This window comes from Vulpes vulpes, chromosome 15, assembly GCF_048418805.1.
Source record: "Vulpes vulpes isolate BD-2025 chromosome 15, VulVul3, whole genome shotgun sequence".
NCBI lineage: Eukaryota > Metazoa > Chordata > Mammalia > Carnivora > Canidae > Vulpes > Vulpes vulpes.
Window position 1 is genome coordinate 103,104,349 of NC_132794.1, and position 26,130 is coordinate 103,130,478.

The window sequence follows — 26,130 nt, forward strand, 5'->3', positions numbered from 1 at the left end:
CTGATTCCTGGGCCTACTACTGTGGCATTTGGGAGAATCAGGCCACTCCAAAGCGCTTCTGCCCTAGAGTTCCTCTAGCAGGTTCCTGGAACAAAGGCAATTTTCAGGAGGTGCTTGATGAATGTTGACTGGAACAATTAGTGACCAGTGACTCATGAGGTAAAAGTCTCTTCTGAGTTTTGACTCATATTTCTTGGTGAAGAAAGAATTAAGTGTTGACACATTGGTGAACCTTCCAGTAATTTTGGTCATGGGACTTAGTGACAGATATCAAAGATACTTTTAAGTGGTGTCATTTACATACTATGTTGATTGGGAGTTGTGCTCCTTACCCTACCTTGGTGGAGTATTTCAGGGAATAATACAAGGCCATGAGATGATCTCAGGACTCTTCTGTGGACAGAATATAGACATATAATATGGTACTTGGAAGAGACATCATGGAAAATTTATGTACCCAGGAATCAGAATTGGCTTATTCATGACTTCTAAGGGAAGTCATGCATTTAAGGAGTTGGTTATTGCAGCTGATGATAAAATGCTGCTGCTGGCAGAAAATGTTATTTTATGAAAGCTTTTAAAAGAAATCTTTCCCCACGCCCTGAATGATAATATATTTAAGATTTCAATTGCATGTGTCACTTCCTTATTTTCAGAGCTGTGTCCTGGCCATGAAAACATCTTCTGCTCATGGTGACACCTTAACTGAAGCTGATAGGGTTGATTTTCAGCTGGCTGGTGACAAGCATGAATCCTTCATGGAAAAATCTGAGCTATGGAGTTGTTGCATGGCTTCCCTGCCCCCAGAGGCCTGCAGTGAGTGCACAAGACTGCTCTTTTATCTGTGACTAAGGAAGCTAACCGGATGACTCAGAGGCCAGGGGAAAACATGCTCTAGGGATTTCTTCTTTCAGATCCTTGAAATGGGAGGAAGATTAATGGCAGGCAAAGTCACACGGCAGATTATAATTCTCTTCAGGCAGGTTACAAAGGTGCACTGACAAACTGTGAGGTGGGGGAGAGGAGGAAAGGAAAAGTCTTAGAGCTGCTTTGAAAGCCATTTATCAGAAAAGAAAATATCTCTTAATAAAATGACACCATATCTCAAAAATCTTACCTGGCATCCCTATCTGTTATATGCTACAATGTCAACTAAATATGCCTTCATAGTAATCAGAAAATAGAATTTATGCACAAGAAATATGTAAATATTAGATACATATGTTTAATAAAACAAGCTGGCTTGTTTCAAACACTGAAGTAAAGGAAGGCTAAAATTTCATAGATGGGTGTGCTCATCTATTTGATGAATTACACAGACTGGCAGCTTTATGAGTACTCTAAGTATCTCAGCTTTCTGATAAAATATGGAATATTTATTGTATAATATAGATAGTAGGATCACAATATTATTCCAAAAAGTGCATGTAAGAGGGAGAGGGAGATGTTCGCCCTGGAATATTTATTACCAAAGATAAATTTGTTGGGTAAGATGGGGTTCAGGATATGCTACCCCTAAATATGGCACCTTGGCATACTGAATTTCTTAAGCTGAAGACATTTGAGAAAATGGCAGGTGCAGAAAGGTCACTGTGACCTTCCCTTGCTCGTCCTCCTCCCCTGAAAGCTGGAGATAAATCTCCCATGTGAAAAGTACCCTCCCTGAACCAAGAGGAAGGAAGACATTCTTATCACTAAAGACAGAGAATTTGGGAGTGAGAAGGCAGTACAAACAAACCTTCTTAAACTCTTATCTTTCTAGCTATTTCTTCATTATATTCTACCTCTAGCCCAAATCTCTTTGTCTTATCAATTTTTCACAAATTTATTATTTCTTTATCTAAAAGGTATAAAAGCTTCCTGCTCTGGCCACTTCTTCAGGCATTTCTTCTCTTGTGAAGGGCCCTCTGTACATGTAAAAATTCAATACACTTTGCACACTTTTTTCCTGTTACTTTGCCAGTTTAATTTTCAGATCCAGCCAGGAATCCTAAGAGGATGAAGGAAAACCTTTTCCTCCACTACAGGAGGGATATAACCTTTAGCAGGATAAGCTAAACTAAGTCAATTCAACCATTGACAAGGTGTCATGGTCAATTCACAAACCACGTATGAACTAGGCTCCCATGTTACAGCTTAGGACAGATCAAAGCCCAGCAACATTGAGTATGATCTTAACTGTTTTCCTACCTTTCAGAAATTTTGTAAAGGAGAAATAAATTTTATTTTTGGGGAGAATGACCAGGGTGTTCATGGTGAATTAGTGTTTGTTCAAAGTAGGGGAGTAAAATGGGGGGGGGGAGGGGAAAAAAACATTTATTGTTGATAGAAGATGTGGATGCAGGTTAGAACTTATTCTTGAGGTTCTTAAAATAGTTTGTAGAGTAATGAAGGTACATTACATGTAATTCAATGTTAAATAGTAAAAAGCAATTTTAGAATTTCATAGTCAAGCTTCACTTGTTCTGAAATGTTTATCCATACCTAAGATTAACCACAAGAATCAAGAAATTTTTGAAGCCCGAGCATATCTGCATAATCAAGAAACTTAGGAGGACATGCCTTGGCTCCAAAAATAAGAACATATTTTTATTTTCTACATTAGCCAAAACATTCAGATATTTCTAAAATTGTAGAATAGATACCAAATCACAGGTTAGGAGGAAGGTATCCAAACATTCTTCAGGCCCGCCCACCCCTCAAATCAATCGTACGTTTAAAAACTGGTAAAATATTTAAAAGGAAGATCATGATTTTCTAAATTCAATTAAGTAGTAATAGGAAAGGTTGAAGCCTTCGGGAGTTTTCAGATAACAAATGACGGGGGGTAAATCCTTCTTCCTCTGCCAGCTTCTAAGCATAGTCCAGGCTAAATAAGAGGCTCTTCATTCGACCTGTTAATGGGAAACATCCATCACCTCTGAGTCCAGCTTTAAAATGGTCCTCAAGTGGAGACCGTTATTAAATGTTTAAAGAAAACTGAAGTCACAGAATGACATTTCCCCAGCTTATGATAGCATAGATTAATCAATGCAGACAATTTGTACATTATCTTTGGAATGTGAATATAGAATGGTTTTAAATATTCCAACTCCTCAGAGCCTACTTAAAAACAGATACTGATGATACTTTCTCCAAGCTGTTTATAAAAGACTTTATTTGCACCAGTGGTCAATATGAATGTTATTTCATGTGCCTATCACAGAGCAAATGCATAATAAACATTTGTTGAACGAACAAATGAACAAATCAATGTTAAGCAACATAAAAACAATCAGATCTGCAGTGTTACTTTGGCAGCATTAAAGATACCATTGGACGGATCCTAACGAAGCCTGTTCTATTGTGTTTGTAATATACCTAATGTATATAGTCACACATATTGTGTTTACATTAGATTATAAATATTTATATTATTAATGTCATTTTATACAAATTCAATATTTATTATTGTGGATATTGGTGTAATTTGAGAATGTATTCAATGTATATAGATAACATTGTATACATTGTAGGGAATCAATTATATCCTTTCAATGAATGTTATGGGAGCTCAGGAGTAATTACAATCATATATTTTTTTAAAGATTTATTTATTTATTTATGATAGACATAGAAAGAGAGAGAGAGAGAGAGAGAGAGAGGCAGAGACACAGGAGGAGAGAGAAGCAGGCTCCATGCCAGGAGCCCGACGTGGGACTCGATCCCGGGACTCCAGGATCACGCCCTGGGCCAAAGGCAGGCGCTAAACCGCTGAGCCACCCAGGGATCCCCCCACTTTTTTTAAAGATTTATTTATTTTTTTATGATAGACATAGAGAGAGAGAGAGACAGAGACACAGGAGGAGAGAGAAGCAGCAATGATCTTTTTATGGACCTAAAAAGCAAGAAAATGTCAAGTATTTTTATTTTATACATTGTAAAATATTTCTATCATCTTGAGTCTTTCTGTATCATGTCCTGTCTCTTCTATCTCTTTGCCCTTAAAATTTTTCACATTTGTTTAATCTAAACTGCTACATTGGGAATCCCTGCATGGAACCTGCTTCTCCCTCTGCCTGTGTCTCTGCCTCTCTCTCTCCTCTGTGTCTTTCATGAATAAATAAATAAAATCTTAAAAAAAGAAACCCTGATTTCAAATTTATTTTAAAAAATAAATTAATTAATTAATTAAATTAAATAAACTGCTACATTGTGGGGAGAGAGGGTATGCAGCTTCTTTTAGCTTATTACTGTGAAATTGTCCCTTTTTTATTGAGAGGTCCTGTAAGCCAGCTAATGCATTGGCAGGTGAACTAACTTTTACTGCCAAATGAGTCAGCTGAGATGGGAACATTAATTTATTTGAATGGACATGAATTGACAATGTCATAAAGAGATATTGGTATAGCTTAATAGAATAAACTGTCAGGAAAATGTAGGTTGGGTATGATGTGATTGGCAAGCATCAAGAATGTTTCCATGTTCACAAGTGCCTCTTCTTCCTCATCTGTACTGTTGTGTCTTGGATTCCTCTACCGAATTGCAAATACTCCTGGAGGAACGACACCTACAACTATCAAGTGTTAATATTAGATTAAAATTGCTGATGTTCAGATGTTTTGACCTACGTAAGTGGTATTTTTATTTGATTCAACATCATACCTTCTTAGGGATAGTTCATGAGATTACCTTGTTATTGAACTGAGAAGAGAGAGGAAAAGAAATCTCTGAGACAGGGAAAGATCTGGAGTATGAAGTACGGCCTAGAGTCAGCGTATTATCTGGACCTATGACACCTCCATCATTCTGGGCATAATGATTCCGTTATTGCTTCCAAGATTCTATATCTTATATGGCCATTTTATATTTATGTAAAGTTTATAGTGCACTCATGTAAGGCTTGATGTACACTGAAATCCCCCAAGCATTTTCATTTAGGTTGATTCAAAGCCACGTTTTCTAGGACTTGTCCCTGAGAATTGGTTTTTATCATCTAGAATTTAATGTTCACCTCTATAAAAATCATTTCAATTCAGCTTAGTTCTCTAGCCCCTACAATCTGGTTAGTGCTTATGGAATACTGGGTTAAGATTTTGGACTTTGGAGTCAGGCAAACCTGGATTCTACTAAGTCTAACTGCCACTTGTTGGTTGTTGGACCTTTAACAAACTGCTTACTCATTTTGAGTCTTAATTGACTCATCTTTACATGCCACTAATACTTCTCAGAGTCATTAAATGAGTTACATGTGGGTTAGATGAATTATTGTGCTATTCTGCACTTTCCAAAGAAGAGGCTAGTCCTTGACTAATGCCCAGGGGATAACTTCTCACTCCTTGGTATATCCTGCCTGATAAGAATGTTTTAGTATGCCTGAGGTCTTGGGCTATAATGTATCAGTTGGACAAGAAAGTTTGTGCTAACAAGACGACTTAGAGCACCTGTTCTTGTACTTCTGAGGCCCAGGGCCACTTGTTAATTTGTTTTCTGGGGGGCTGGAGACTGAACAGCTAAGGTCAGTCATGTAGGTACTCTATGCCTACATGCTGGATCCACAATTCAAACCCTGGATACCAAGGCTCAGGAGAGCTCCCCTGATTAGCAACACTTCACATATGTTGTCACATTTTTATTACTGGGAGAATTAAGTGCTGTCCTTGTGACCCTACTAGGAGATGATAACTGGAAGCTCATGCCTGGTTTCTTCTGGTGCCTTCATCCTAAGTGCCTTTATACTTTTTGCTGAGTTTAATCTGTATCCTTTCACTACAATAAACTCATGTGACCATGAGTATAACTGCTTTGTTGAATTCTATGAGTCCTTCTAGAGAACCCATTCTGAAGTTGGTCTTAGGGACCCCCACATATCCATGTATGCTCTGCTAGCTATATATCCTTGGTCAAATGCTCTAACCTTAATTTCATTTTCTCATCAGTAGATGGAGATTATAATATGTTTAATAGCTACCTTGTAGTGAAGTTCTGGGACTCAGCCTATACTTTATTTTCAACTAGTGCAGAAATGTCTACTTCCAAACTCTTCACCCCTCATGGACCTCATTCGCCTCTTATCAGTGGCTGACTTTTCCCATTTTCATCCAAAAATCATCTCCTTGATGGAAAAGTCAGGTAAAATAGGATCTTTGCTTGAGTTTTGTCACCTGATTGGCCTCAAGTAGTAAATTGATCTTTCTTGATCTTGTTTAAAAGTTCCTTTTTGTTTTCTTTTTAATCTCTGGAATTCTTAAATTTTTTTTCCCATTCCTGAATCATTTAGACTTTAACTTTTCTGACCTTACTCCTTCCTACATGTGTGTGATAGTATCTGCCCCTTCTTTAAAAATATGTGATGCTATCTACCCCTTCTTTAAAAAAAAAACCTTGCTTAATTAAAAATTTTACATTATTGCTACTGTTTTTCCTAATTATAAAACTTATGATCCAAATTAAAACATTAAAAATACTTATACCTTAGAAAATAAACACTTTTTTAGAAGTCTAACTCTAAAGAAACCACAAATGTGTTTTCTTTAAAAAGCTTAGTTCACAGCAGAGTTTCTTATTCAATCACTGGCTTCTCTAATTATCTTCCCTATTAGGATAATTTCCTTCTCTGTTAGGATAATTTGAAATGGCAGAGACAGAATATTTTTTTGGAGAGTTTTTCAGCTCTCTCAAATTTCATGTAATGAAACATGCCCATCTGTTCTCCGATCTTTTAAAAATATGCCTTTCTCAAGGCCATGGTATAGGTTTGAGCATCTCCAGCTTTCCCTTCTTGGTTATCAGGAACACCCTTTTGTGCTTCAGTTTTAAAATGAGGGTCTCACATTATATGGTCTAGAAGTTCTCATCAAGCACTGTTTGCTTCTTTTTAAAAGATATTATTTATTCATTTGAGAGAGAGAGGTCATAGGTGAGAGGCAGAGGCAGAGGGAGAGGGAGTAGGAGACTCCCCACTGAGCAGGGAGCTGGATGCAGGGCTTGATCCCAGGACCCTGAGATCGTGACCTGAGCCAAGCACAGACATCTAATTGACTGAGCCACCTAGGCAGCCCCCAAGCACTATTGTCTATGTTTCTACCATCTGCAGGAAGATGTATAGATGAGCAACAATTGGAGGAGCCTTTGCAAAGAACAGCTTTCCCAGGCATCCTTGCCTATGGCAAGGATCAAAGATGTGCCCCAAGAATGCAACCATGGTGGAGTCAATGACAGATTTGGAATCAAACCTGACAGTATTATCAATTTTTAAGTCTCATTAATTAACAACCCTTGGAGGGATTGGGTAGTTGAAGGCAGCATGGAAGCTGGTCTAGAAAGTTGGGGTTTTATTATATAGCACGAGGTGATCATTTTCTCTTTGCATCAGTTCCATACATACAAAAAAAATGGAGATAAAAGCACTGTGGTAAGCTACACTTGGAATATACATCTATTATTTTATGTATTTAGCACTTTACTTTTCTGGAAACTGGCACTAACTCCCCTTTATTTACATGGTTTCTGCTGGATATGCCATGTTTATTCATTCAGTTATTCAACAACTATTTATTGAATGCTATGTGTGACACTATTCCAGGCCCTAGAGACATAGCAATGAAAAAAACATACAAAATTCCTCATCGAGCTTACGTTCTGATAGAGGAAATAAGACATTAAACGAAATAAGTAACTATTTGGTACGTCACATAAAATGTGCCATGGAGAAAAATCAAGCAGGAAAGTGAACAAGGAAAGACAAAGAGACAAAGTGAGAGAAGCACTATGTTTTGCAGGTGGCCAGGAGGGACTTCATCCAGGATATTTTTGGAATTAGATCAAAACAGGTTGGTTTAAACCAAGACTGTGGAGTAGGGGCGGGGGGAAGCCTGGTAGAAGCAAAAGAGAAGCATGAGACACAAGAGAATAGCAGGAAGAGTGGAGAGAGAACCTGAGTCAGAATTTTCCAGGTTCTGCATAACATTCCAGTATACTTCTGATAAATCCTTTTCAAAAATCCTTCTGATATATTTTAAACTGGATCAGTTTCTGTCACTCTGAATCAAAGAATTCTAACTCATACACGTTAAGTAAGATAACTTGTAAATTCAAGGCTTGCTCAATGTGGGAGACATTGGTTACATCAGAGAACCAGAGCTTGATGCTTCTGATGCCAAGAGTACAGATTTAATAGCAGAGTAGAATTAATTTTGCTGTTCCCTAGCATTCCAGAAATAAAATGTGCAAGAAATATCCATTTTTCTGGTTTTCCTCCAAGTTTTTCTCTAAATCTGGTTAGTTAACATATATGGTAAAATTGGTTTCAGGTGTAGAATTTAGTGATTTATCACTTACATATGACACCCAGGGTTCTTCTGTTATCTTTTAATTGAACCAACTCTGATTCTATATTGGCATTGTGGAAAATTCAAATGGAAGCATTATATTTCATCTCTATTTCTGTTCTCCCTCCACTCTCTCCATCCTGGAGTCACAAAATAATTAGGGAAGCTTACGGATGTCTAGACCAGTGGGAAAAGGCCCTCTAATCTCTAAGTCATTATTGTACAGTCCTGCTTTAAACTTTCTCTTAAGGTTCCTGGCTCTCTGCTTTTCACCAAGAGGTGAACCCAGAAATCTGTGCTAAGGCTAAAGGATACTTTGCTCTCTAGGGTGCAGTCAGCCCTTCTGAAGTTGTGACACTTTCCTGGAAAAGAAAAATCTTGAAGCAGGATCAAGTATCCACTCAGGTAATAATGGTACCTGTAAATCACTCACTCTCCCTTTCTCTCTTTTTTCTCAAAATAATTCTATTCTCTTCTGGCCTCCAAAGCACTTCCATGCATAATGTTTTCATTTAGCTTAGACTTTTAGAATAAACCATAAGAGTAAGAGACTCCCACTTCCAATTCAGCTTTTTAGCTTGCAAAAACTCCCCAAAGATTTTTTTTTTTGGCCTTTCTTTTTGTGGCATAATATACATAACATAACATATTCCAGTTTAGCCATTTTAAGTATACATTTCTGTGGCACTAAGTACATTTACATTGTTGTATACCTCAGAGATTTAATGAAGGACTGATTGGGGAAGGATGAAAATATAGAAATAAATACTATATTTGAAACATTGTTTTTTCAAGTGTTTGTTGAGTGAAAGGGGCAAGTTCCATAATTGGTAATTTTGAGCAGCAAAGAGGCATCATTAGTATCGTGGGTTTTAAGGAACAAGAGGATGATGAGGAGAAAGGGTGGCTGTAAGAAAATGTGGGGTAACCATGAAGACCAACATTATCTTTCTCACAATACTCATAATGCTATTTGATGTATCTGAAGGAGAGTAAAATGAAGAAATTTTCTCCACTCTGTCTGTACCAGCATCAGAACCATATTACTGAATTTGATGGGGGGTGTAAATAACTTCCAGAGAGAAAGTGTCAAATCGAAAGTAAAGCTTAATTTTACAAATTGCAATAATGCCTTTTGACACCTAAGCAATGGATTACTAAGGGATGCAATCCACATTAGAGTTAGTATTAAAAATCTTAAACTTATTAAGAATTACAGCAGGGGTAGACCAGTGGGAAAAGGCCCTCTAATCTCTAAGTCATTATTGTACAGGACAGAAATGCATCAAAATAACCCCAAGTGATTTAGTATTGGCTTGGCCTAGAAGTTTCTTTTGGGAATTTGAAGAACTCGTATCAATTTACTCGTTCTGAAATATTTAGTTAAGTGCCTACTGTGTGGGAGGCAGTGGGGATACAGCAGTGAACAGGTAAATGGTGAATTGCATTTAGGTGTATTTTAATTCTGAATCGTGAATCCAAGGGCACGATGGATCGAATCAAGCAGGGAACTGAGGGAGCTATGATTCTTCACAAACCGCAGCAAAATCAGTATTTTAAGTTTTCTATTCTTGGAAGCTGGGTCCTCTTAGTTCTGGAAGGTGGGTGGGCAGTGGGATGTAAAGAGGCTGCCCGCCGAATATATATACACATAGACTTCGTGTTTGGGTTCAGGAGTTTGGGACTGGAACTCCAAATTACACCTGCAGTACTGAACTCACCCGACCCAAGAGACAGGTAAGATTACAGGAGGAAAATGACTCCATCAGAGCCCTCGCAAGGCATTGCCATCTCAGCACGCAGGAGAAGGCCGTGGACTACAATTCCCACACGCCCCTGCGGCCGCCCCTCCCGGCGGCACAGCTCCGAAGCATGGGAAAGATGGAGGGAGGTCGGGCGCACTCCTGTTGCGTCACTAGAGTGCGACCCCAGATACAGACCACGTGTGGGCTCCAAAAGTATGGCAGCTACCGAGGCGGCGGTGGTATCGTCGTCATCTTTGGAAACAGACACAGCCCTGGTCCCTGAAACTGCAGGAACACCCGCCGCAACGGCCGCCACCTCCCCAGCGACGGCTGCAGCCGCGGCCGCTGCCAGGACCGGACCCGACGCCAGGGTCTCCAAGGCCGCTCTGGCTACTAAGCTGCTGTCCCTGAGCGGCGTGTTCGCCGTGCACAAGCCCAAAGGGCCCACTTCAGCCGAGCTGCTGAATCGGCTGAAGGAGAAGCTGCTGGCAGGTACTGCAGCCCGGGTGGGGACCAGGCCGAGGCGATGGCCGCGACAGCGGAAGCCGCAGGGAGCCAATGGGCTTTTTTTTTTTTTTTTTTTTTAACGTGCTTGTGGCTCAAGAAGTCCAAGGAGGGGAAAGGAGGGCTGAGCCCCGGAGTAGCTCTGGGCCGAAACCCGGGGCCTCTCGGGCTTGGACTTGCCCCGGCGTGGACTCCTCTAGCCTAGGTGGCCGTTGTTCTCAAGGGAAGAACAAAAAACAAAGCACAAGACCCCCACACGTACACAGAGAGGCCCCCTTCCTTGGGCAGGCGGTGAGCCTGCAGCCCCGCCGCCGGGAGCCTTTGCATTTGGCTCACGGTGATGCACCCCCTCCTGAAGGAAGCCTGGCCTCGCCCCCCCCCCCCCCCCCCCCCCCGCCAGACCTGCATTCTTAAAAATAGTTTGGAAATGCAGATATTACTTAAGTAACCAAGACTTTAATGCAGTGGTTTTCCCGTAACGGGCATGAGCCCCCCACCCCCCTTCCCCCGCCTGTGCAAAGGTCGGTTCCCGCTGCCGGGCCAGGGATTGGGATTGGGAGATTCTGGTGGTTGTTTTTTTTTTTTTTTTTTCTCTTTTTTTTAGGAAACCATGTTTAATCTGCACCCCTCAGGTGATTCTGGTGTAAGTGGTCCGTGGACCACATTTCGAGGAACACTAAGTATAATCTAAGAGCATTCTTTTTGTTGTTTTTTTCTTTTTTTCATGTACACCGGGGGAATATTAGAAAAGCCTGAAGAATCTCTCAGTTCGTCAGCCCGGTAGAGTATTTCAGGCAGTGGCATCAAGGAACCTTTATTTTATTTTATTTTATTTATTTTTATTTTATTTTATTATTTATTTATTTATTTTTGGACACCTACAAGAAGCCAAATCTATGTAGAGATGTGAAGATGAAAGATACTATCTTTTCTCTTGACTGAGCTCATAGCAGAAATTTCTGCAGACATTGGTGATAAAACCATTTAGCTGCATATTCAGAACCCTCTTGAATTTGGCCCTGGCTTGTCTTCCTGTTGAAAAACAGTAAAGGAAATTTCTTCCTCCCCCTCCCTCCTCCCCCTTCTCCTCCCCCTTGTCCTCCTTTCCCTCCCCCTCCTCCCCTTCTCTTCTTCCTCCTACTCCCCCTTCCCCTCCTCCCCCTTCTCCCTCTCCTTCCCCTCCCTCTTGTCCTCCTTTCCCTCCTCCCACTCCCTCTCCTCCTCTTCCTTCTTTAATGATTTATTTATTTATTTGAGAGCAAGCGAGGGAGCACATAAGCAGGGGGAAGAGGCAGAAGGAGAGGGAGGGAATCTCAAGCAGACTCCTCCGCTGAGCGCCTGGCTGCAAGCAGGACTTGATCTCAACATCCTGAGATCCTGACCTGAGCCCAAATCAAGAGTTAGCCACTTAACAGACTGAGCGCCCCCCCCACCCCGCACCCCAGGAATTTTATTTTTTACATTGTTTAGTGTGCCTTGGCAAACTTTATACTTTTTTTTTTTTTAATGCGAGAGCAAATTATAGGAATTTGTTGAATAAAATGGAAGCAGTACAGATTCTAATGTTTCATGGGCAATAGGCACACTCTTGCAGATGTTTAATTCCAGTATTATATCTACTTGTTCTTTTGTTACGTTTTCCTTATACTTTGTTACGTATAAGTATGGGTCATATAAGGGATGTTGAAGGGAAGAATTGAATTAAGACCAAGCTTTGTGGTGTCATCAGAGTTGTTTCCTATATAGAATTGCTTTCGTTTGGCTTGATTTGTTAGCTAAACTACAGCTTTTTTGATCCTCAAAGTAATGATTACCATTCTTTCTCTCAGATAGGTTTCTGATAGGATCAAAGACATAGCCTGGCCTTCTGGTTCATCTGCCTCTAACAGCTGATGTGCTGTTGAAGTTTCTTGTTGAAACTTGGTTAAAACATTGTTTCAAGGCTGTGTTGCTAGGCCATCCTCTAGAAGCCTCTCACCCAGATGCAGACGTTCTCATTACTCCATTTCTGTATTGCTTTCATTGGTCTATTCTATATTCATGTTAGCTGGACCAGGCTTTCTCAAATGCCATTGTAACCAGCTGTTAGAATTACCTTGGAAGGTAATTCTTGTAAAAGATACAAATTACAAAGCCGCACATTCTGATGCCAGTGAGGTTTGACACCCACTGACCAAAGCCATTCTTATTAATGGTCATAGCCTCCATTAACACTTCTGGCCTCCCCCTATATTGGTTCATGTTGTGCTAAAAATCCTCGCCCTTTTTTGTCTATAGGAATCCTTCAAGGCCCAAAACATCAGAATTTTGTAGCTAGAAAAGACGTTAAGAAATATTCTTCCATAAATGTTACCAATAGGGTGAGCCAGATTACATTACATTTACATTTACATTACATTTACAGATTACATTACATTACATTTCCATTGTAGTAGAGGTGGTAGGTATGTCTTTGAACTAGAAAGAGGTCAATTTGGACGCAAAGGGGCAAAGTAAATTTGTGGGCCTTCATCCTCTAAGAAGTGTCAAGGTGAAAAATACAGAGAGTTCTCCAAAAGTTTTCTATAAATTTATAGATGAGAGATCCATAATGAATTGCAAGTGAAAGGTGAAGGGTTTGAAGCCTGGGCCTGTCCTTAGGGCTTGTGCTAAAGCAGACAGCCGTGCCCTTCCCAGCATGGTGATATAATTAGAGAGTGGCATTAGGACTGAGTTCCAGACAGACTGTGTTCTGTAATTATGTGGTTGGGCCAGGCAACCCAGCACATCCTTTTGGTCATCTATTCTGGCTTCTCCATTATTGCTTTGCTTCCCTTCTTTCCTTTGTCCTCTCTTTTCATTTTCTTTTGCTCTGTTTTTTTATCTTCTCCGTGTCAGTGGTTATAAGGGAAGTTTGGTGGGCTTGGGAGATGTAGATCAATAGAATAAAACTGTTCTCTCCTTTCTCATTTGAAGTTCAGTAGCCAATATTATGTCAATGTATAGATATATATTTAACAGTAATAATGATATTAATAATAACTTATGGTCAGAGTGCCTTGTAATTTCCAAAGCACTTTCAGATAACTATTTCAGTTGATCTTTACAATAGGAAGATGAGATGGTCCAGATTAGGATTTTCTTTTCTTTTTTAATTTAAATCCTTCAGAGTTTAAGAGGCAATTTAACTGTTGCCTACTTCCCACATAACCTTTTGTTAAGCTTAGCTTTCTGAAGGAATTGAGGGTTTTGATTTGGAGAGAAGGGCAACAAAAATAGATAGTTTGGGAACTTCGTGTTCTTAGAAGTAGCCTTGTGAGAGGTACTCCTGACATTAGGTAGCTGGGGGGTACCAGCAAAGAATACCAGGAAATAGAGAATTAGAAATGAAATCAAGAACTTTTAAAACTAGCTGCCTATATAAAAACTAACTTCTTTTCATTATTCCCTGACATCCACTACTACTAGGAATTTTTAGGGTTTTCAGGGCTAGCCTAGGTATTTGCTCAATGTGTAAAAAAACTTTTTTTTTTTCCTGTTAGAAAATGAATTCTAGTTTCTAAACAACTAATTTTGGAATACTATTTCTTTGTAATTTAGGGAGTGTCTGCACATTTTTAAGTCTGTTCTTTGCTAGTAATGTTATCTTAATCTGTTAACTTTGTACAATATTTTTTGTTTTGAATATTCCATCCCTCCCCCCTATATTTATGGAGATCTTACTTCATTTGTCTACTAATTGCCATTTCTCATCCCAATTACTTTTATAGAAGCTGGAATGCCTTCTCCAGAATGGACCAAAAGGAAAAAGCAGACTTTGAAAATTGGACATGGAGGGACACTAGACAGTGCAGCCCGAGGAGTTCTGGGTAAGAAATATGAATAGAAGCTTGATGTAACTATCACGTATTATAGAAAGAAATATTGAGAACAGATAAAGCCATGCTGTTTTCAGTCTGCTTTGGAGTATTTCAAATCTCCATGGATTTATAATGCCATCTTCTAAAAAAGCCCTTAGAATGGTACAAGGTATACAAAGCTATTAGAAATAGTCACTTGTGTGTGTAGATAGGGCTTTGAAAAAGGGTTTGTATCTGTAAAGAAAAGAGTTAATGCAGTAGGTCTGAAATCACTATTTTTAGAAAGGCCTGCTTGCATGGCTTGCCCTTGGCAGGCATCTGGAAACTTGGATTTTGAGAGTGATCCCACCCTTCTCTATCTGTTGACTGGTTTGCTGTGCCTTGGCTCTTGGTGTGAACAGTGTGGTGTATGGTGACCACCTGCCTTCCTTTTAGAAGTCTGAAATTTTGTCCCACTTAGGCAGGTGTGCCTGGGTAATCATCTTCAGCCTCTCCAATTAGGAGCTTTGAGAACTGAATTTCTGATGGACTTCCTGAGTAGGAGCATTGCCCATGTGTTGCTGCTTTTTACATTTTAGAGAAAGGAGCATGCTCAAGTTCCTCTGTCATAGGAGAAGAGAAAATAAGAAAATAAGTGGATTTCACTGGGGTTTTTTCCATTATGATCTTGCTATGTAACATTACTATGTCACTGTGGTAAGTCTTCACTGTGTATGAATCTTGGTGTTAGGGATTCCTGACAAGATATTTGACTCTTATTTTTGCCTATATCAAATTTAATCTCTGAGATCAGCCCTCTTGAGAAAGTGAGCCGTATGGTTCCTGAGAGAAAGTAACACTTTCTTTTGAAGATATAGTGAGCATTATTGCTTGTGGAGGCAGATTGGTGGAATTGATTGACAGGATGAAAAAGCATTTATCCTTTTTTCTTCTCTTCCTCCCTCCTCCTCCCTCCTCTTTCTTCCTCCTCCTCCCTCCTCTTTCTTCCTCCTCCTCCTCCTCCTGTTCTCCTCCTCCTCCTCCTCCTCCTCCTCCTCCTCCTCCTCCTTCTTCTTCTTCTTCTTCTTCTTTCTTCTTCTTCTTTCTTCTTCTTTCTTCTTCTTCTTCTTCTTCTTCTTCTTCTTCTTCTTCTTCTTCTTCTTCTCTTTTTCTTCTTTTTCTTTGCCTCTGGTAGAGGTTCTAAAGTTTGCAGATTGCTAAAGTGTGTATCCAAAGGCTAGGGTATGTTTTACAATCTTTTTATATAACTCTATCCATAGTCTCAGAAATACATATGTTGGGTTTCTTGTTTCCACATCCTAGAAACAAACTTCTGTAGGACAATACGTACTTTTTACATGGTCTGGTGTTTGGTAATTTATTCTATTTCATTTTTTTTAATGTTGATAATCCACTAAGTTGATTTCATGATGCTCTAATAGGTTGTGATTCATGGTTTATAAAATACTGTGCTACAGTGTCCAATCCATTTCATTAGCGCTAAAAAAATTTGGTACAAACATTAGATACAAACCTGGTCTAAGCTATCCAAAGGAAATGAGTGCTTATTTGGAAGAAAAGGATAATGTTGGTGAAGAAAATTCTGTTTTTCAAGAAAGTTAGAAATAATGTTTGATTTTGCACTGATTACAGGAAAAATATTTTTACCGAAGATTTAAATAAGTTAAAAAAAAAAAAAACACAAGGAAATCTATTTTCCAGAATTAGAGAACTTGAATAGGCAAATTCTGACAACTTAAAGTTATTGTTTCCTACTGTAACTAATGATAATCATTTAATGAGCAACTTGCTAAGTGTGAAGTCTTTCAATTAGGACATGCATAACTTATATACTTAAGTCTTCTTTTTAAATCTATAAGGTAGGTGTTATTATTCCTAATCTTACAGAAGAAGAAATGAAGACTCAAAGAGAGTGCATTGTCATAGTTTGTAGCAGGGTCAGGGTTTTGAGCCAGATCTGCTCAGTTCCAGAGCTTCTGCCCTAACCTGGTGTGGCAAGTACCTGGGCCTCCTGCCCTCCTCCCCTGCCCGTTGCAGGGTTACCTAGCAGTCACAGTATTCTTTGCTATTGGTCCTAAAAGTGACTTCAGTTTTTATTAGTTCAGCAGTCCTTAAGTTGAAGCCTATTTGTGGTAACCATTCTGTTCTACTGTTTTCCAAGGCACAGCACCAAAAATATAAGAGGAGACAGGATAAGGTCTGCTGTTGATTTACATATAGACCAATTGTATTAGTTTCTAGTGGTTTTTATTCATTGGTATGCAGAAAATAGTGATATTCAAGGCGATGAATAAATAAGTTTATTTTTTACCCTACAGCTAAGGGATTTTGTTGAAATTTACATTTTAGTCTTATGAAAGCCTGGCATTTGACTAAGATTTGTATGGATGGAAGAAAATGCATTGGAAATAATTTCCTATTTGGAGGCTTAATTTGTATTTATCACCCAGGGACTTTATGATGATATAATCTGTGCATATGTCAAATTTATTAATTTTTCTTCTAATACCTGTAGTTCCTGATGAGGAAAAAAATTTTTTTAAATGTAGGTATTTTGTCACAGAATAAAGAGTATTTGTTATTTAAATTAGTAGTTCTGGAGACCATTAGAATTTGATTTTTGCTGTATCGTAGAATAAACACTGTGTTCTAATCATCATGAGTTTGTGAACTAGCTGCTTTATTTACCAAATACAGCCTGGGAAAATCTATAAATAACCTCTCTGAATCTCCACTTGTTTATCTCTTGAAAGGGTAATATCTACTATAACTCTCAGTAGGTTTATTGAAATATGAAAGATCTATAATACACAGATATATGCTATACTCTGTTAAGTGCTTTATAAAGGCATTTAAAAAAAAAAAAAACTGAACCTGTGCGAAAAAATATACTTTTACTTTCAACATGTAGACTGTTTTTGCTGGAGTTTTCCTGTGCAATATTAATGGTACAGATTTAAGAATTTAGCTGACAATTTAAGATATAATCTGAAATTTGGGTTTATAATTCTATTAATGGAATTAATCGTCTTTCAAGATGATTGCAAGGGTGTTGGAGAATTAGGTAAATGGCAATAGAAACTTATAACTGCAAAAGCTTTGGAATTACATGTATCGTACCCTTGCCTGTTCCAAAGTGGCTTTCCTCATTTAAAAAAAGTCTGTCTTATGATTTGAGAATAGAATACTGGGGCATTTGGATAGGTTTGGAGACAGTTTTTTACAGAGAAATATTTAAGCACAGAAAATTTGGGAGATGGAGAAAGAGAGTGATATTGTGAGGGGAATTGGAGCCATCAGAACCACCACCATGACTGTGGGAAAGAGCAGCAAGATGCTGCAACACATCGATTATAGGATGAGGTGCATCCTACAAGATGGCCGGATCTTCATTGGCACCTTCAAGGCTTTTGACAAGCATATGAATTTGATTCTCTGTGACTGTGATGAGTTCAGGAAGATCAAGCCAAAGAAGTCAAAACAAGCAGAAAGAGAAGAGAAGCAAGTCCTCGGTCTGGTGCTGCTTCGGGGGGAGAACCTGGTCTCGATGATGGTAGAGGGACCTCCTCCCAAAGATACTGGCATTGCTGAAGTGCCACTTGCTGGAGCTGCTGGGGACCCAGGGATCGGCAGGGCTGCTGGCAGAGGAATTCCAGCTGGTGTTCCAATGCCCCAGGCTCCTGCAGGACTTGAGGGCCAGTCGGAGGGGTTGATGGGCCATCCCAGCAGGTGATGACCCTGCAGGGAAGAGGCACTGTGGCTGCTGCTGCAGCTGCTACCACAGCCAGCATTGCAGAGGCCCCGACCCAGTACCCACCCGGCCTTGGGAGTCCTCCCCCACCTATGGGCCGGGGAACCCCGCCTCCAGGCATGATGGGCCCACCACCCCGCATGAGGCCTCCCATGGGCCCTCTGATGGGGATCCCTCCCAGTCGAGGAACTCCGATAGGGATGGGCATGTTCCTGCCAGGGATGCAGCCCCCTTCCCCGGGCATGCGAGGCCTCCTTTGACCCTTGGCCCACAGAGTTATGGAAGTAGCTCCACAGAGGCGTGGGCCCGATTACCACAGACATGTTTGTTATGCTGTTGTTCTCAGAGTCTCACAGGATTGTCTGGTTTCCCTTTTAGGGCCCCCTCCCCCAGAAATGCGCTCACCAAGGCCTTAGACTCATCTTGGCCCTCCTCAGCTCCTTGTCTGTTTCCTGTCAGGCTGTGCATAGTCCTTTTATTTCCTTGTCGCCTGTGAAACTGATTTATAATAAACTCTTAAGAATATTAAAATATGGGGCAGCCCCGGTGGCTCAGTGATCCTGGAGACCCGGGATCAAGTCCCACATTGGGCTCCCTGCATGGAGCCTGCTTCTCCCTCTGCCTGTGTCTCTGCCTCTCTCTCTCTGCCTCTTATGAATAGATAAATAAAATCTTAAAAAAAAAAGAATATTAAAATATAAATAAATAGGGCAGCCCGGGTGGCTCAGTGGTTTAGTGCCGCCTTCAGCCCAGGGTGTGATCCTGGAGACCCAGGATCGAGTCCCACATCAGGCTCCCTGCAAGGAGTCTGCTTCTCTTTCCCTGTGTCTCTGCCTCTCTCTCTCTCTCTCTCTCTCTCTCTCTCTCTCTCTCTCTCTCCCCTCATGAATAAATAAATAAAATCTTTAAAATAAATAAATAAATAATTGTGAGACGGTGCATGGCAAATCCTGTTATTCATTCATGCTCTCAATTCTTCCCACTTTTCAAAGTGTTGTGTCTCTGCTCATGCCTTTCTTTTGGACAAACTGCTCATCTCTTTATTATTAGAAATCCTACTGACCTCTCCAGATTTGGTGGAAACACTCTCTTCCTATACAGCCTGTGCACCTTGCTTTTTTATGTTAATGTAAAACTTTACATTCTATTCTTTCTTTTGTTAACTCACAGAAGGGCTGAAACCAGGTCTTACTTGTTCCTGTGCCTGTATAATAAGTACTGAATAAAATGTTGTGATTGAATGTTGAATGATTGAGAAAAACCTGAGTAAAAATTCTGTCAAATAAACTGTCCCTTGAATGAAAAGCTACTGGTTGGGTGGGCCTCAACTCCAGATAATCTTTCTACATACCACTTTTGTAGTAGACTTCCTAGAATTCTGTTTTCACTAATCACCTAACTTCAATGGGCCTTGGTTTTCTTGGATATAAAATGAGAAAGTTAAGTTGGGTAACTTTAAAATGCCTTCTATTTCAAACTGTCATTCTGCATCACTGACCTAGCAGAGAAATCAGCATTCCAACCATGATAAAGTCAAACATGTCAGTCTATTCTAAGACACCTGTACTCTGGTTGATAAACCCACTATGCTCATCCTGAGAATCTATGCAGTTTGTTGCTTTTTTAGAACATGCTTTTCTCTTCTCTATTTCAAATTCTAAACCTCCTTTAAAGCCTATCTCAAGCTCTGTTTGAAATGCTTGAATGAAGCATTACCTGGCCTCTAGTGGTTCAGAGTACTCCCTTCTTTGACCTCCTACAGCAATTCTGTGTTCATTTGGACTCTTAATCATATACTATCTTATTGGTATTTAGCATTATTTACTCATTGATTCATGCAGCATGTATTTTGAGCACTTGTAATTTCCCTTATCTATATTTTATTTTCCCTGTGAGATTATAAACTCTTTCAAATCAGGAAATGTTCTGTTCCATGAAAAGTATTGTTCTTGGGACTGTGTGCATAGTAGCTGCTCCAGAAATATTGACTGGGGATTCTTTTTTTTTTTTTTTTTTTAGATTTTTATTTATTTATGAGACACACACACACACACAAACACACACACACACAGAGAGACAGAGAGGCAGAGACACAGGCAGAGAGGGAGAGGCAAGCTCCCTGCAGGGAGCCTGATGTGGGACTCGATCCTGGTCTCCAGGATCACGCCCTGGGCTGAAGGCGGCGCTAAACCACTGAGCCATCTGGGCTGCCCAAGGCTGGGATGAAATTGCATTAGATCTTTGTTATTATTATACAGAGTTTTCCCTGGACAGCAGCAGCTATCATTTACATAATATGATGCTCAACAGAGGATACTAAAGGCAATTTTTTATCTTAGTCTTTGAACTAATATGATCTATCATAGAAGCTTAGAGAGGGTTTGGGATGGCTTTATGTAGGGGTTGAGATTTGAGCTGGATTTCACAGGATGGATTTTGAACAGTAAAGAGTTGGTTCTGTGGTCATTGGGACCTTATTGAAGACTGTACTGCTTTGTAGTGTGCAGTACAGATAATCAGAAATGGTTATAAAATGGTATGAATTGGAAGAGAAAGGGATAGAATGTAGAACAGTCAGGTTGGTAGTGATTTAGGCTAATTTAGGCTTATGGCAGTGGAAAAAAGCCTAGATGAGTAAGGTGGTGGAAGGATGAAAAGGAAGAGGGGTCTACTATTAGACAGCCTGGTCTGAATTTTAACTCCACCATATACTAGTTGTGAGATGCTGGGCAAAGTTCTTAGTCTCTCTCAGTTTTCTCATCTTTAAAATAGGTATTATTTTTTAGGCTTGTTATAAGGATTAAATGAGCTAATAAATGGAAAGCATTTAGAGTAGAATTTGATACATGGTAAGCTCAATGAATGATATCTGCTATAAATATTCATGATAATTCTTTCAGCTGCTCAATCATTTCTTGTTTTTTTTTTTCTTGTAATTTCTGAATTGTGGTGTTTATACTGTGTTGTTTTACAAAATTATACCCATGGATGAGAAATACTTCAATTACTATAAAAATTTGCTTTCTGTTAACTGAAGAAATGATTATAAACTTTCATCCTCATGTGGGGAAATGTGTTGTCGTAAGGGTAAATGATGTTTGAAATTGAAGAGATACTTAATACATGGGTTGTGTGTTGTACTTAATGTATAGTCTGTGTGACTTTACATTCTCCAAGCTCTCCTTTTACCCTGTATTCTTCCTCAGTGTTTGGTTGATCTGTTACGTTTCTGTTTTCTTGATTGTATACTGCTGGACACTGATCATCAGTAAATGGTTCATTAGCTATGATGAGGACTTTTACTTTGTTTGATAATAAACTCTATCAAAAGGGTTTATCATACTGTGGTTAAATTGTACCATGTATTTTTCACTGATCCTCATATAAGATTACAGGGATTCCTCTGAGATTGTTCTAAAACTTTTCAATATGTAGTGGTCTGGATTGAGGTTTCTTTCGTGTTTAACACTTTGTGAGAAAAAAGAAAGTGTCCCTCACATCTCTTCAGAATTTCTAAGTTACAGGACAAGTTCAACTGATAGGAGTGATAGGAGCCCTCTTGTTATGCTAAATACATGTTCATTCAACTTTTTATTACATGTGCCAGGAAATTATGACCAAAGTATATAGATAATTCAAAAATCTAGTTTTCAGAATAGAATGTCATAATATCTCTTTCTTTGATTTATAGTGGTTGGAATTGGAAGGGGAACAAAAATGTTGACCGGTATGTTGTCAGGGTCCAAGGTAAGAACACTGGAATACTTTTTATTTTCTCTTGAATATTTTTCTTAATGACCTATGTTTTGGATTTTAATCAATTAAAAAACTGTGTATGTTGCATTTACAGGTGTTATTCCAAGTATTAATTAGGTCTGTCATGATATCTGAGATTCAAAATATTGAAACTATAAATTGGAAATTCTTAAACAAATTGATTTATGGAATCAGAAACTCTGCAGTGCTTATAATTTTAAAAAATTATATTGTCTTTTTATGTATTTCTTAGATGAAAGAGAACTTAACAGATCATAAATTCTGTTGGTAGAATTTTTTTTTAAACCTTGGAATTTTTATAAAAACAAAACCATTAAAAAAAAAAGAACAATACCATTTGTAACCCATACACTTTTCAGCAAAAAAACAAAAAACAAAAAACAAAAAAAAACTGCTTTGTTCAACAGTTATAAAATGTTTATTAAAGACAAGTGAAGCTTTCTAGGAGATGATAAGTTATGTCATTCATCTGTGAGAGTAACCTTGGCTAAATCAAAAAACACTTTTTGAGGCACTTGATGAGTAGGGAGAGGAAGGTTTACATAGAGGCAGGGAGAGTTTGTAAATCTGTGGGTAGCTTCAGGCATTCAGTGGGAACCCTCCTGCAAAGCACAACGGTAGAAGGAGCATGAAACAGAGGTCAGTGTGTCAAAGGGGTTAATCTCTATGGGCTTCTCCGTTTTTCCTTAGGAAGAATGATTTGATCCCCTTTAGGGTCTCTTGTGGCTCTAAAAGAGACAATCTTGTCTGTATTCTAATTAGCAGTGAGATGCTGGTTATAATAGTTGGGGCTAGGGATCAGCGAAAATGCCTATGCAGGAAGATTAATAAGCCTCTAGGTAGAGAAGAATTTTAGCAAGTTCCTGGACTTTTTATTTGTTTTAAAACCCTTACTCTAAGTGGGATATGAATAGTTGTAAAGTGAATTTGTCTAAATTGTTTCTTAAAATATGTAGATGGTCAAAGACCATTAAAAAAAAACCTTCCAGTTTATTGCAGACTGATGACTTTTATAAAATAGAATTTAAATGCTCTGGCAACATCAAATTGCTAAATATGTTTCTAAGCACGCTCATTTTCTGAGCTTATCTCATCATGGATACTGGCTCGTGGAGCACACTTTGAGTGGCAGTGGTCTAAGTAAGCTTTTCTTAAAATAAAAAGCCCTCGAGAACATATTGTCTTTGACATCCCATTTTAGTTATCAACTGGAATAGAAACCTGTGTCTTTCAGTTGGAAAGGATCTTTATACCTTAGATAAATGGAAAAATTTCAGTGTGTCTAGCTGTGTAATCCTTAAGATGTTGGTGTTGAAAAATCAAAATTTTTTAATACAAAAATTGTGTTAAATGACAGAGTTTGACTGTTTTGCTAATTTGTACCTTCTGCTTAAATAATTACACATGTAATTTAGATTTTGTCTCTGGTACAGGATTTTGCCATTTACTTAATATTTGTTTCTTAACTCTACAATATAGACAGTGGTTATATTGATGCAGGATTATGGATGATATTTAGTTTCTTTTTCACATTATTTAGTATTTTTCAAAATCTTTACAATGAATAAATCGCTTTTATAATAAAAACAAAAAGGTTATATTTGCATTAAGGATTTGCTCTCTTACTCCAAGATAAATGATGTTGCATTCATTGGAATATTCATTATTCACCTTTCCCCTTCTCCCAAAACCACAAATCCAACACACTATTGAAAAGTTTTACATATAAATTCCAGGCATATTTCCAGAAATATGACCGGAAATGTGAATACATCATTGGCTCTGGCTTAAGCTTTATTTATCATGAACCATTTTGGTATTCAGCTAGGAAAGCTGAATGTCATACAGTGAAATCACTGATCCTCGGATGACTGTATCCTAAATAGAAAATCCCAGGTGCATCTAATTACAGAAACCTAGTTCTTGGGTGCTTCACATTTCAAAAATAGCCATTTTTATCTTGTTAGCTATTTCTTTTTCTTACACTTTTAATTTTAGATTAGGTATCTGTTAAAAATTAAGTCATTTAAATTTAAGTATGTGGAATATTACATTTTTACCAAAAGCAGTTAAAATTTTTTTATGAATTTTTAAAAATAGATTTTGTCTTTAGCACTGGAGTGAATCTTTGAGATTGCTTTCAAAATTTTTTTGACCAAGGCCTATAGTGAGAAATTAATTTTACATTGTGATCCTATATACACATACATGTCTAAAAAACAAAAATTTCAGGGGCACTTGAGCAGCTCAGTTGGTTAAGGGTCTGCCTTTGGCTCAGATCATGACCCCAGGGTCTTGGGATGAACCTGGTATAGACCTCCCTGCTTAATGGGGAGTCTGCTTTTCCTTCTCCCTTTGCCCCTCCCCCCAGCTCATATGCACATGTGCACTCTCTCTCTCAAATAAAATCTTAAAAAAACAAACAAAAATTTCATCAAACAGCCCTAACCCTGTGTACAATGTACCCTTGATATTTTTCCTTCTACTTCATTAAGAAAAATTAGGGATGCCTGGGTGGTTCAGGGGTTGAGCATCTGCCTTGGGCTTAGGGCATGATCCTGGGGCCCTGAGATCCAATCCCACAATGGCCTCCCTGTGGGGGGAACAAGCTTCTCCCTCTGCCTTTTGTCTCTGCCTCTCATTCTGTGTCTCTCATTAGTAAATAAAATCTTAAAAAAAAAAAAAAAAGAAAAATTGCAGCCTCTTAACTAGGCACAGACCTACCATTGGCCCTAATGTTTGCTCTTTTCTACTTTATACTTTTACAACCAAATTTTATTTTCATTACAATGCTACTAGAAAAATTAGACTTACAGTATGTATAGGGTGGAGTTGCCTCAAGAGTAGAATTATTTAGCTGTTGGATGGCAGATATTTGATGTTCACATTACAGCCGTATCACAGTACATCTTTCCTTTACCATCCAGTCCTGATTAGAGACATTGCTAATTGAACACGGCCTAACACTCTTTCCTGCTGAATCAAGAAATATCCTTAGAATTCATTTCAGTATAATGCCACTTCATACAGCCACTGTCAATTAATGAGTGACTTTTTAAATAAAATTTTTATGCCATCAGATTATTTTGCTCTTATTCTTTGAAGACCAGAGACCATTGAAACTGCTCACCTCCTTTCTTGCCTTCCTTCTGATTCACATCAGTGTGTGATCAAGAGTCCCTCTCTGTGTTCTTCATTACTTCCTCTCCTGTCTTGTAGTACTTTTTGTTTTGCCAATGAACATGTTTCTCTTGAGTCATTTTTTTTCACTGTGTGCTCTTTTGGATTACATGTATATATAATGTGTATAAAAAGCATCTAGGTTTTCTGTATAATACCATGTGTACAGAAGTTGATTGATAAATCCTCTTAACTGTTGACCCTTGAACAATGCAGGGATTAGGGGTACTGACTCCCTACATAGTCAAAAATCACCATATAACTTTGATTTCCTAAAAGTTTAAGTACCAGTAGCCTACTGTTGACCAGAAGCATTACATCATAAGGAGTCGATTAATATATACTTTGTATGTTATTTGTATTTTATACTGTATTCTTAAAGTAAACTGGATAAAAGGAAGTGATATTAAGAAAATCATAAGGCAGAGAAAATATATACAGTGCTATACAATAAAAAATTGCATATAAGTGGACCCACATAGTTCAAACGTATATTATTCAAGGATCAGTAATATTACTGTTGCCAAGGGTTTCATGTATTCCCAGATCTCTAGGCCTATTGGATCTCTCTTACTACATATGCCATAGACACTGACATTTATTTTATCTAAGCAAGTTCTGTTAGAAATCTTGAGCACAATTAATTTCATTTCTTTTTCATATCTGTAATTTCTGGTAGCCGAGGCAAAACATGGTACTCATGAGAAGCAGGAAGCATTACCTGTCATTTCTTTAAGCAGCAAAGTTTCTTTGGGCATTAAAGTGAGGAAGAAATTTCTTACCGTGAGGGATATTGCATGACAGACAGTGGTTCTCAAAAATAGTTTTACAACAGATACAGAAGTGGATCTAAATAAGGTGTATTGGGTAAGGGACACCTGGGTGGCTCAGCAGTTGAGTGCCTGCCTTTGGCCCAGGGTGTAATCCTGGAGTCCCGGGATCGAGTCCCACATCAGGCTCCCTGCATGGAGCCTGCTTCTCTCTCTGCATATGTCTCTGCCCCTCTCTCTCTGTGTCTCTCATGA

At 38.7% G+C, this 26,130-nt stretch overlaps 1 protein-coding gene and 1 pseudogene across 1 annotated transcript in view; both read left to right on the plus strand.

Annotated features, from left to right (window-relative positions):
• The first annotated feature begins 10,174 nt into the window (after positions 1-10,174).
• TRUB1 (TruB pseudouridine synthase family member 1) overlaps positions 10,175-26,130 on the plus strand; it is a 38,795-nt gene continuing 22,839 nt past the window's right edge. The window contains exons 1-3 of the mRNA XM_025994005.2: positions 10,175-10,546; positions 14,308-14,406; positions 21,840-21,895. Coding sequence (XP_025849790.1) covers positions 10,270-10,546; positions 14,308-14,406; positions 21,840-21,895 — 432 coding nt within the window. The 5' untranslated portion in view covers positions 10,175-10,269. The remainder of the gene's footprint in view (positions 10,547-14,307; positions 14,407-21,839; positions 21,896-26,130) is intronic.
• On the plus strand, positions 17,245-18,787 carry LOC112916394 (small nuclear ribonucleoprotein-associated protein B-like; annotated as a pseudogene).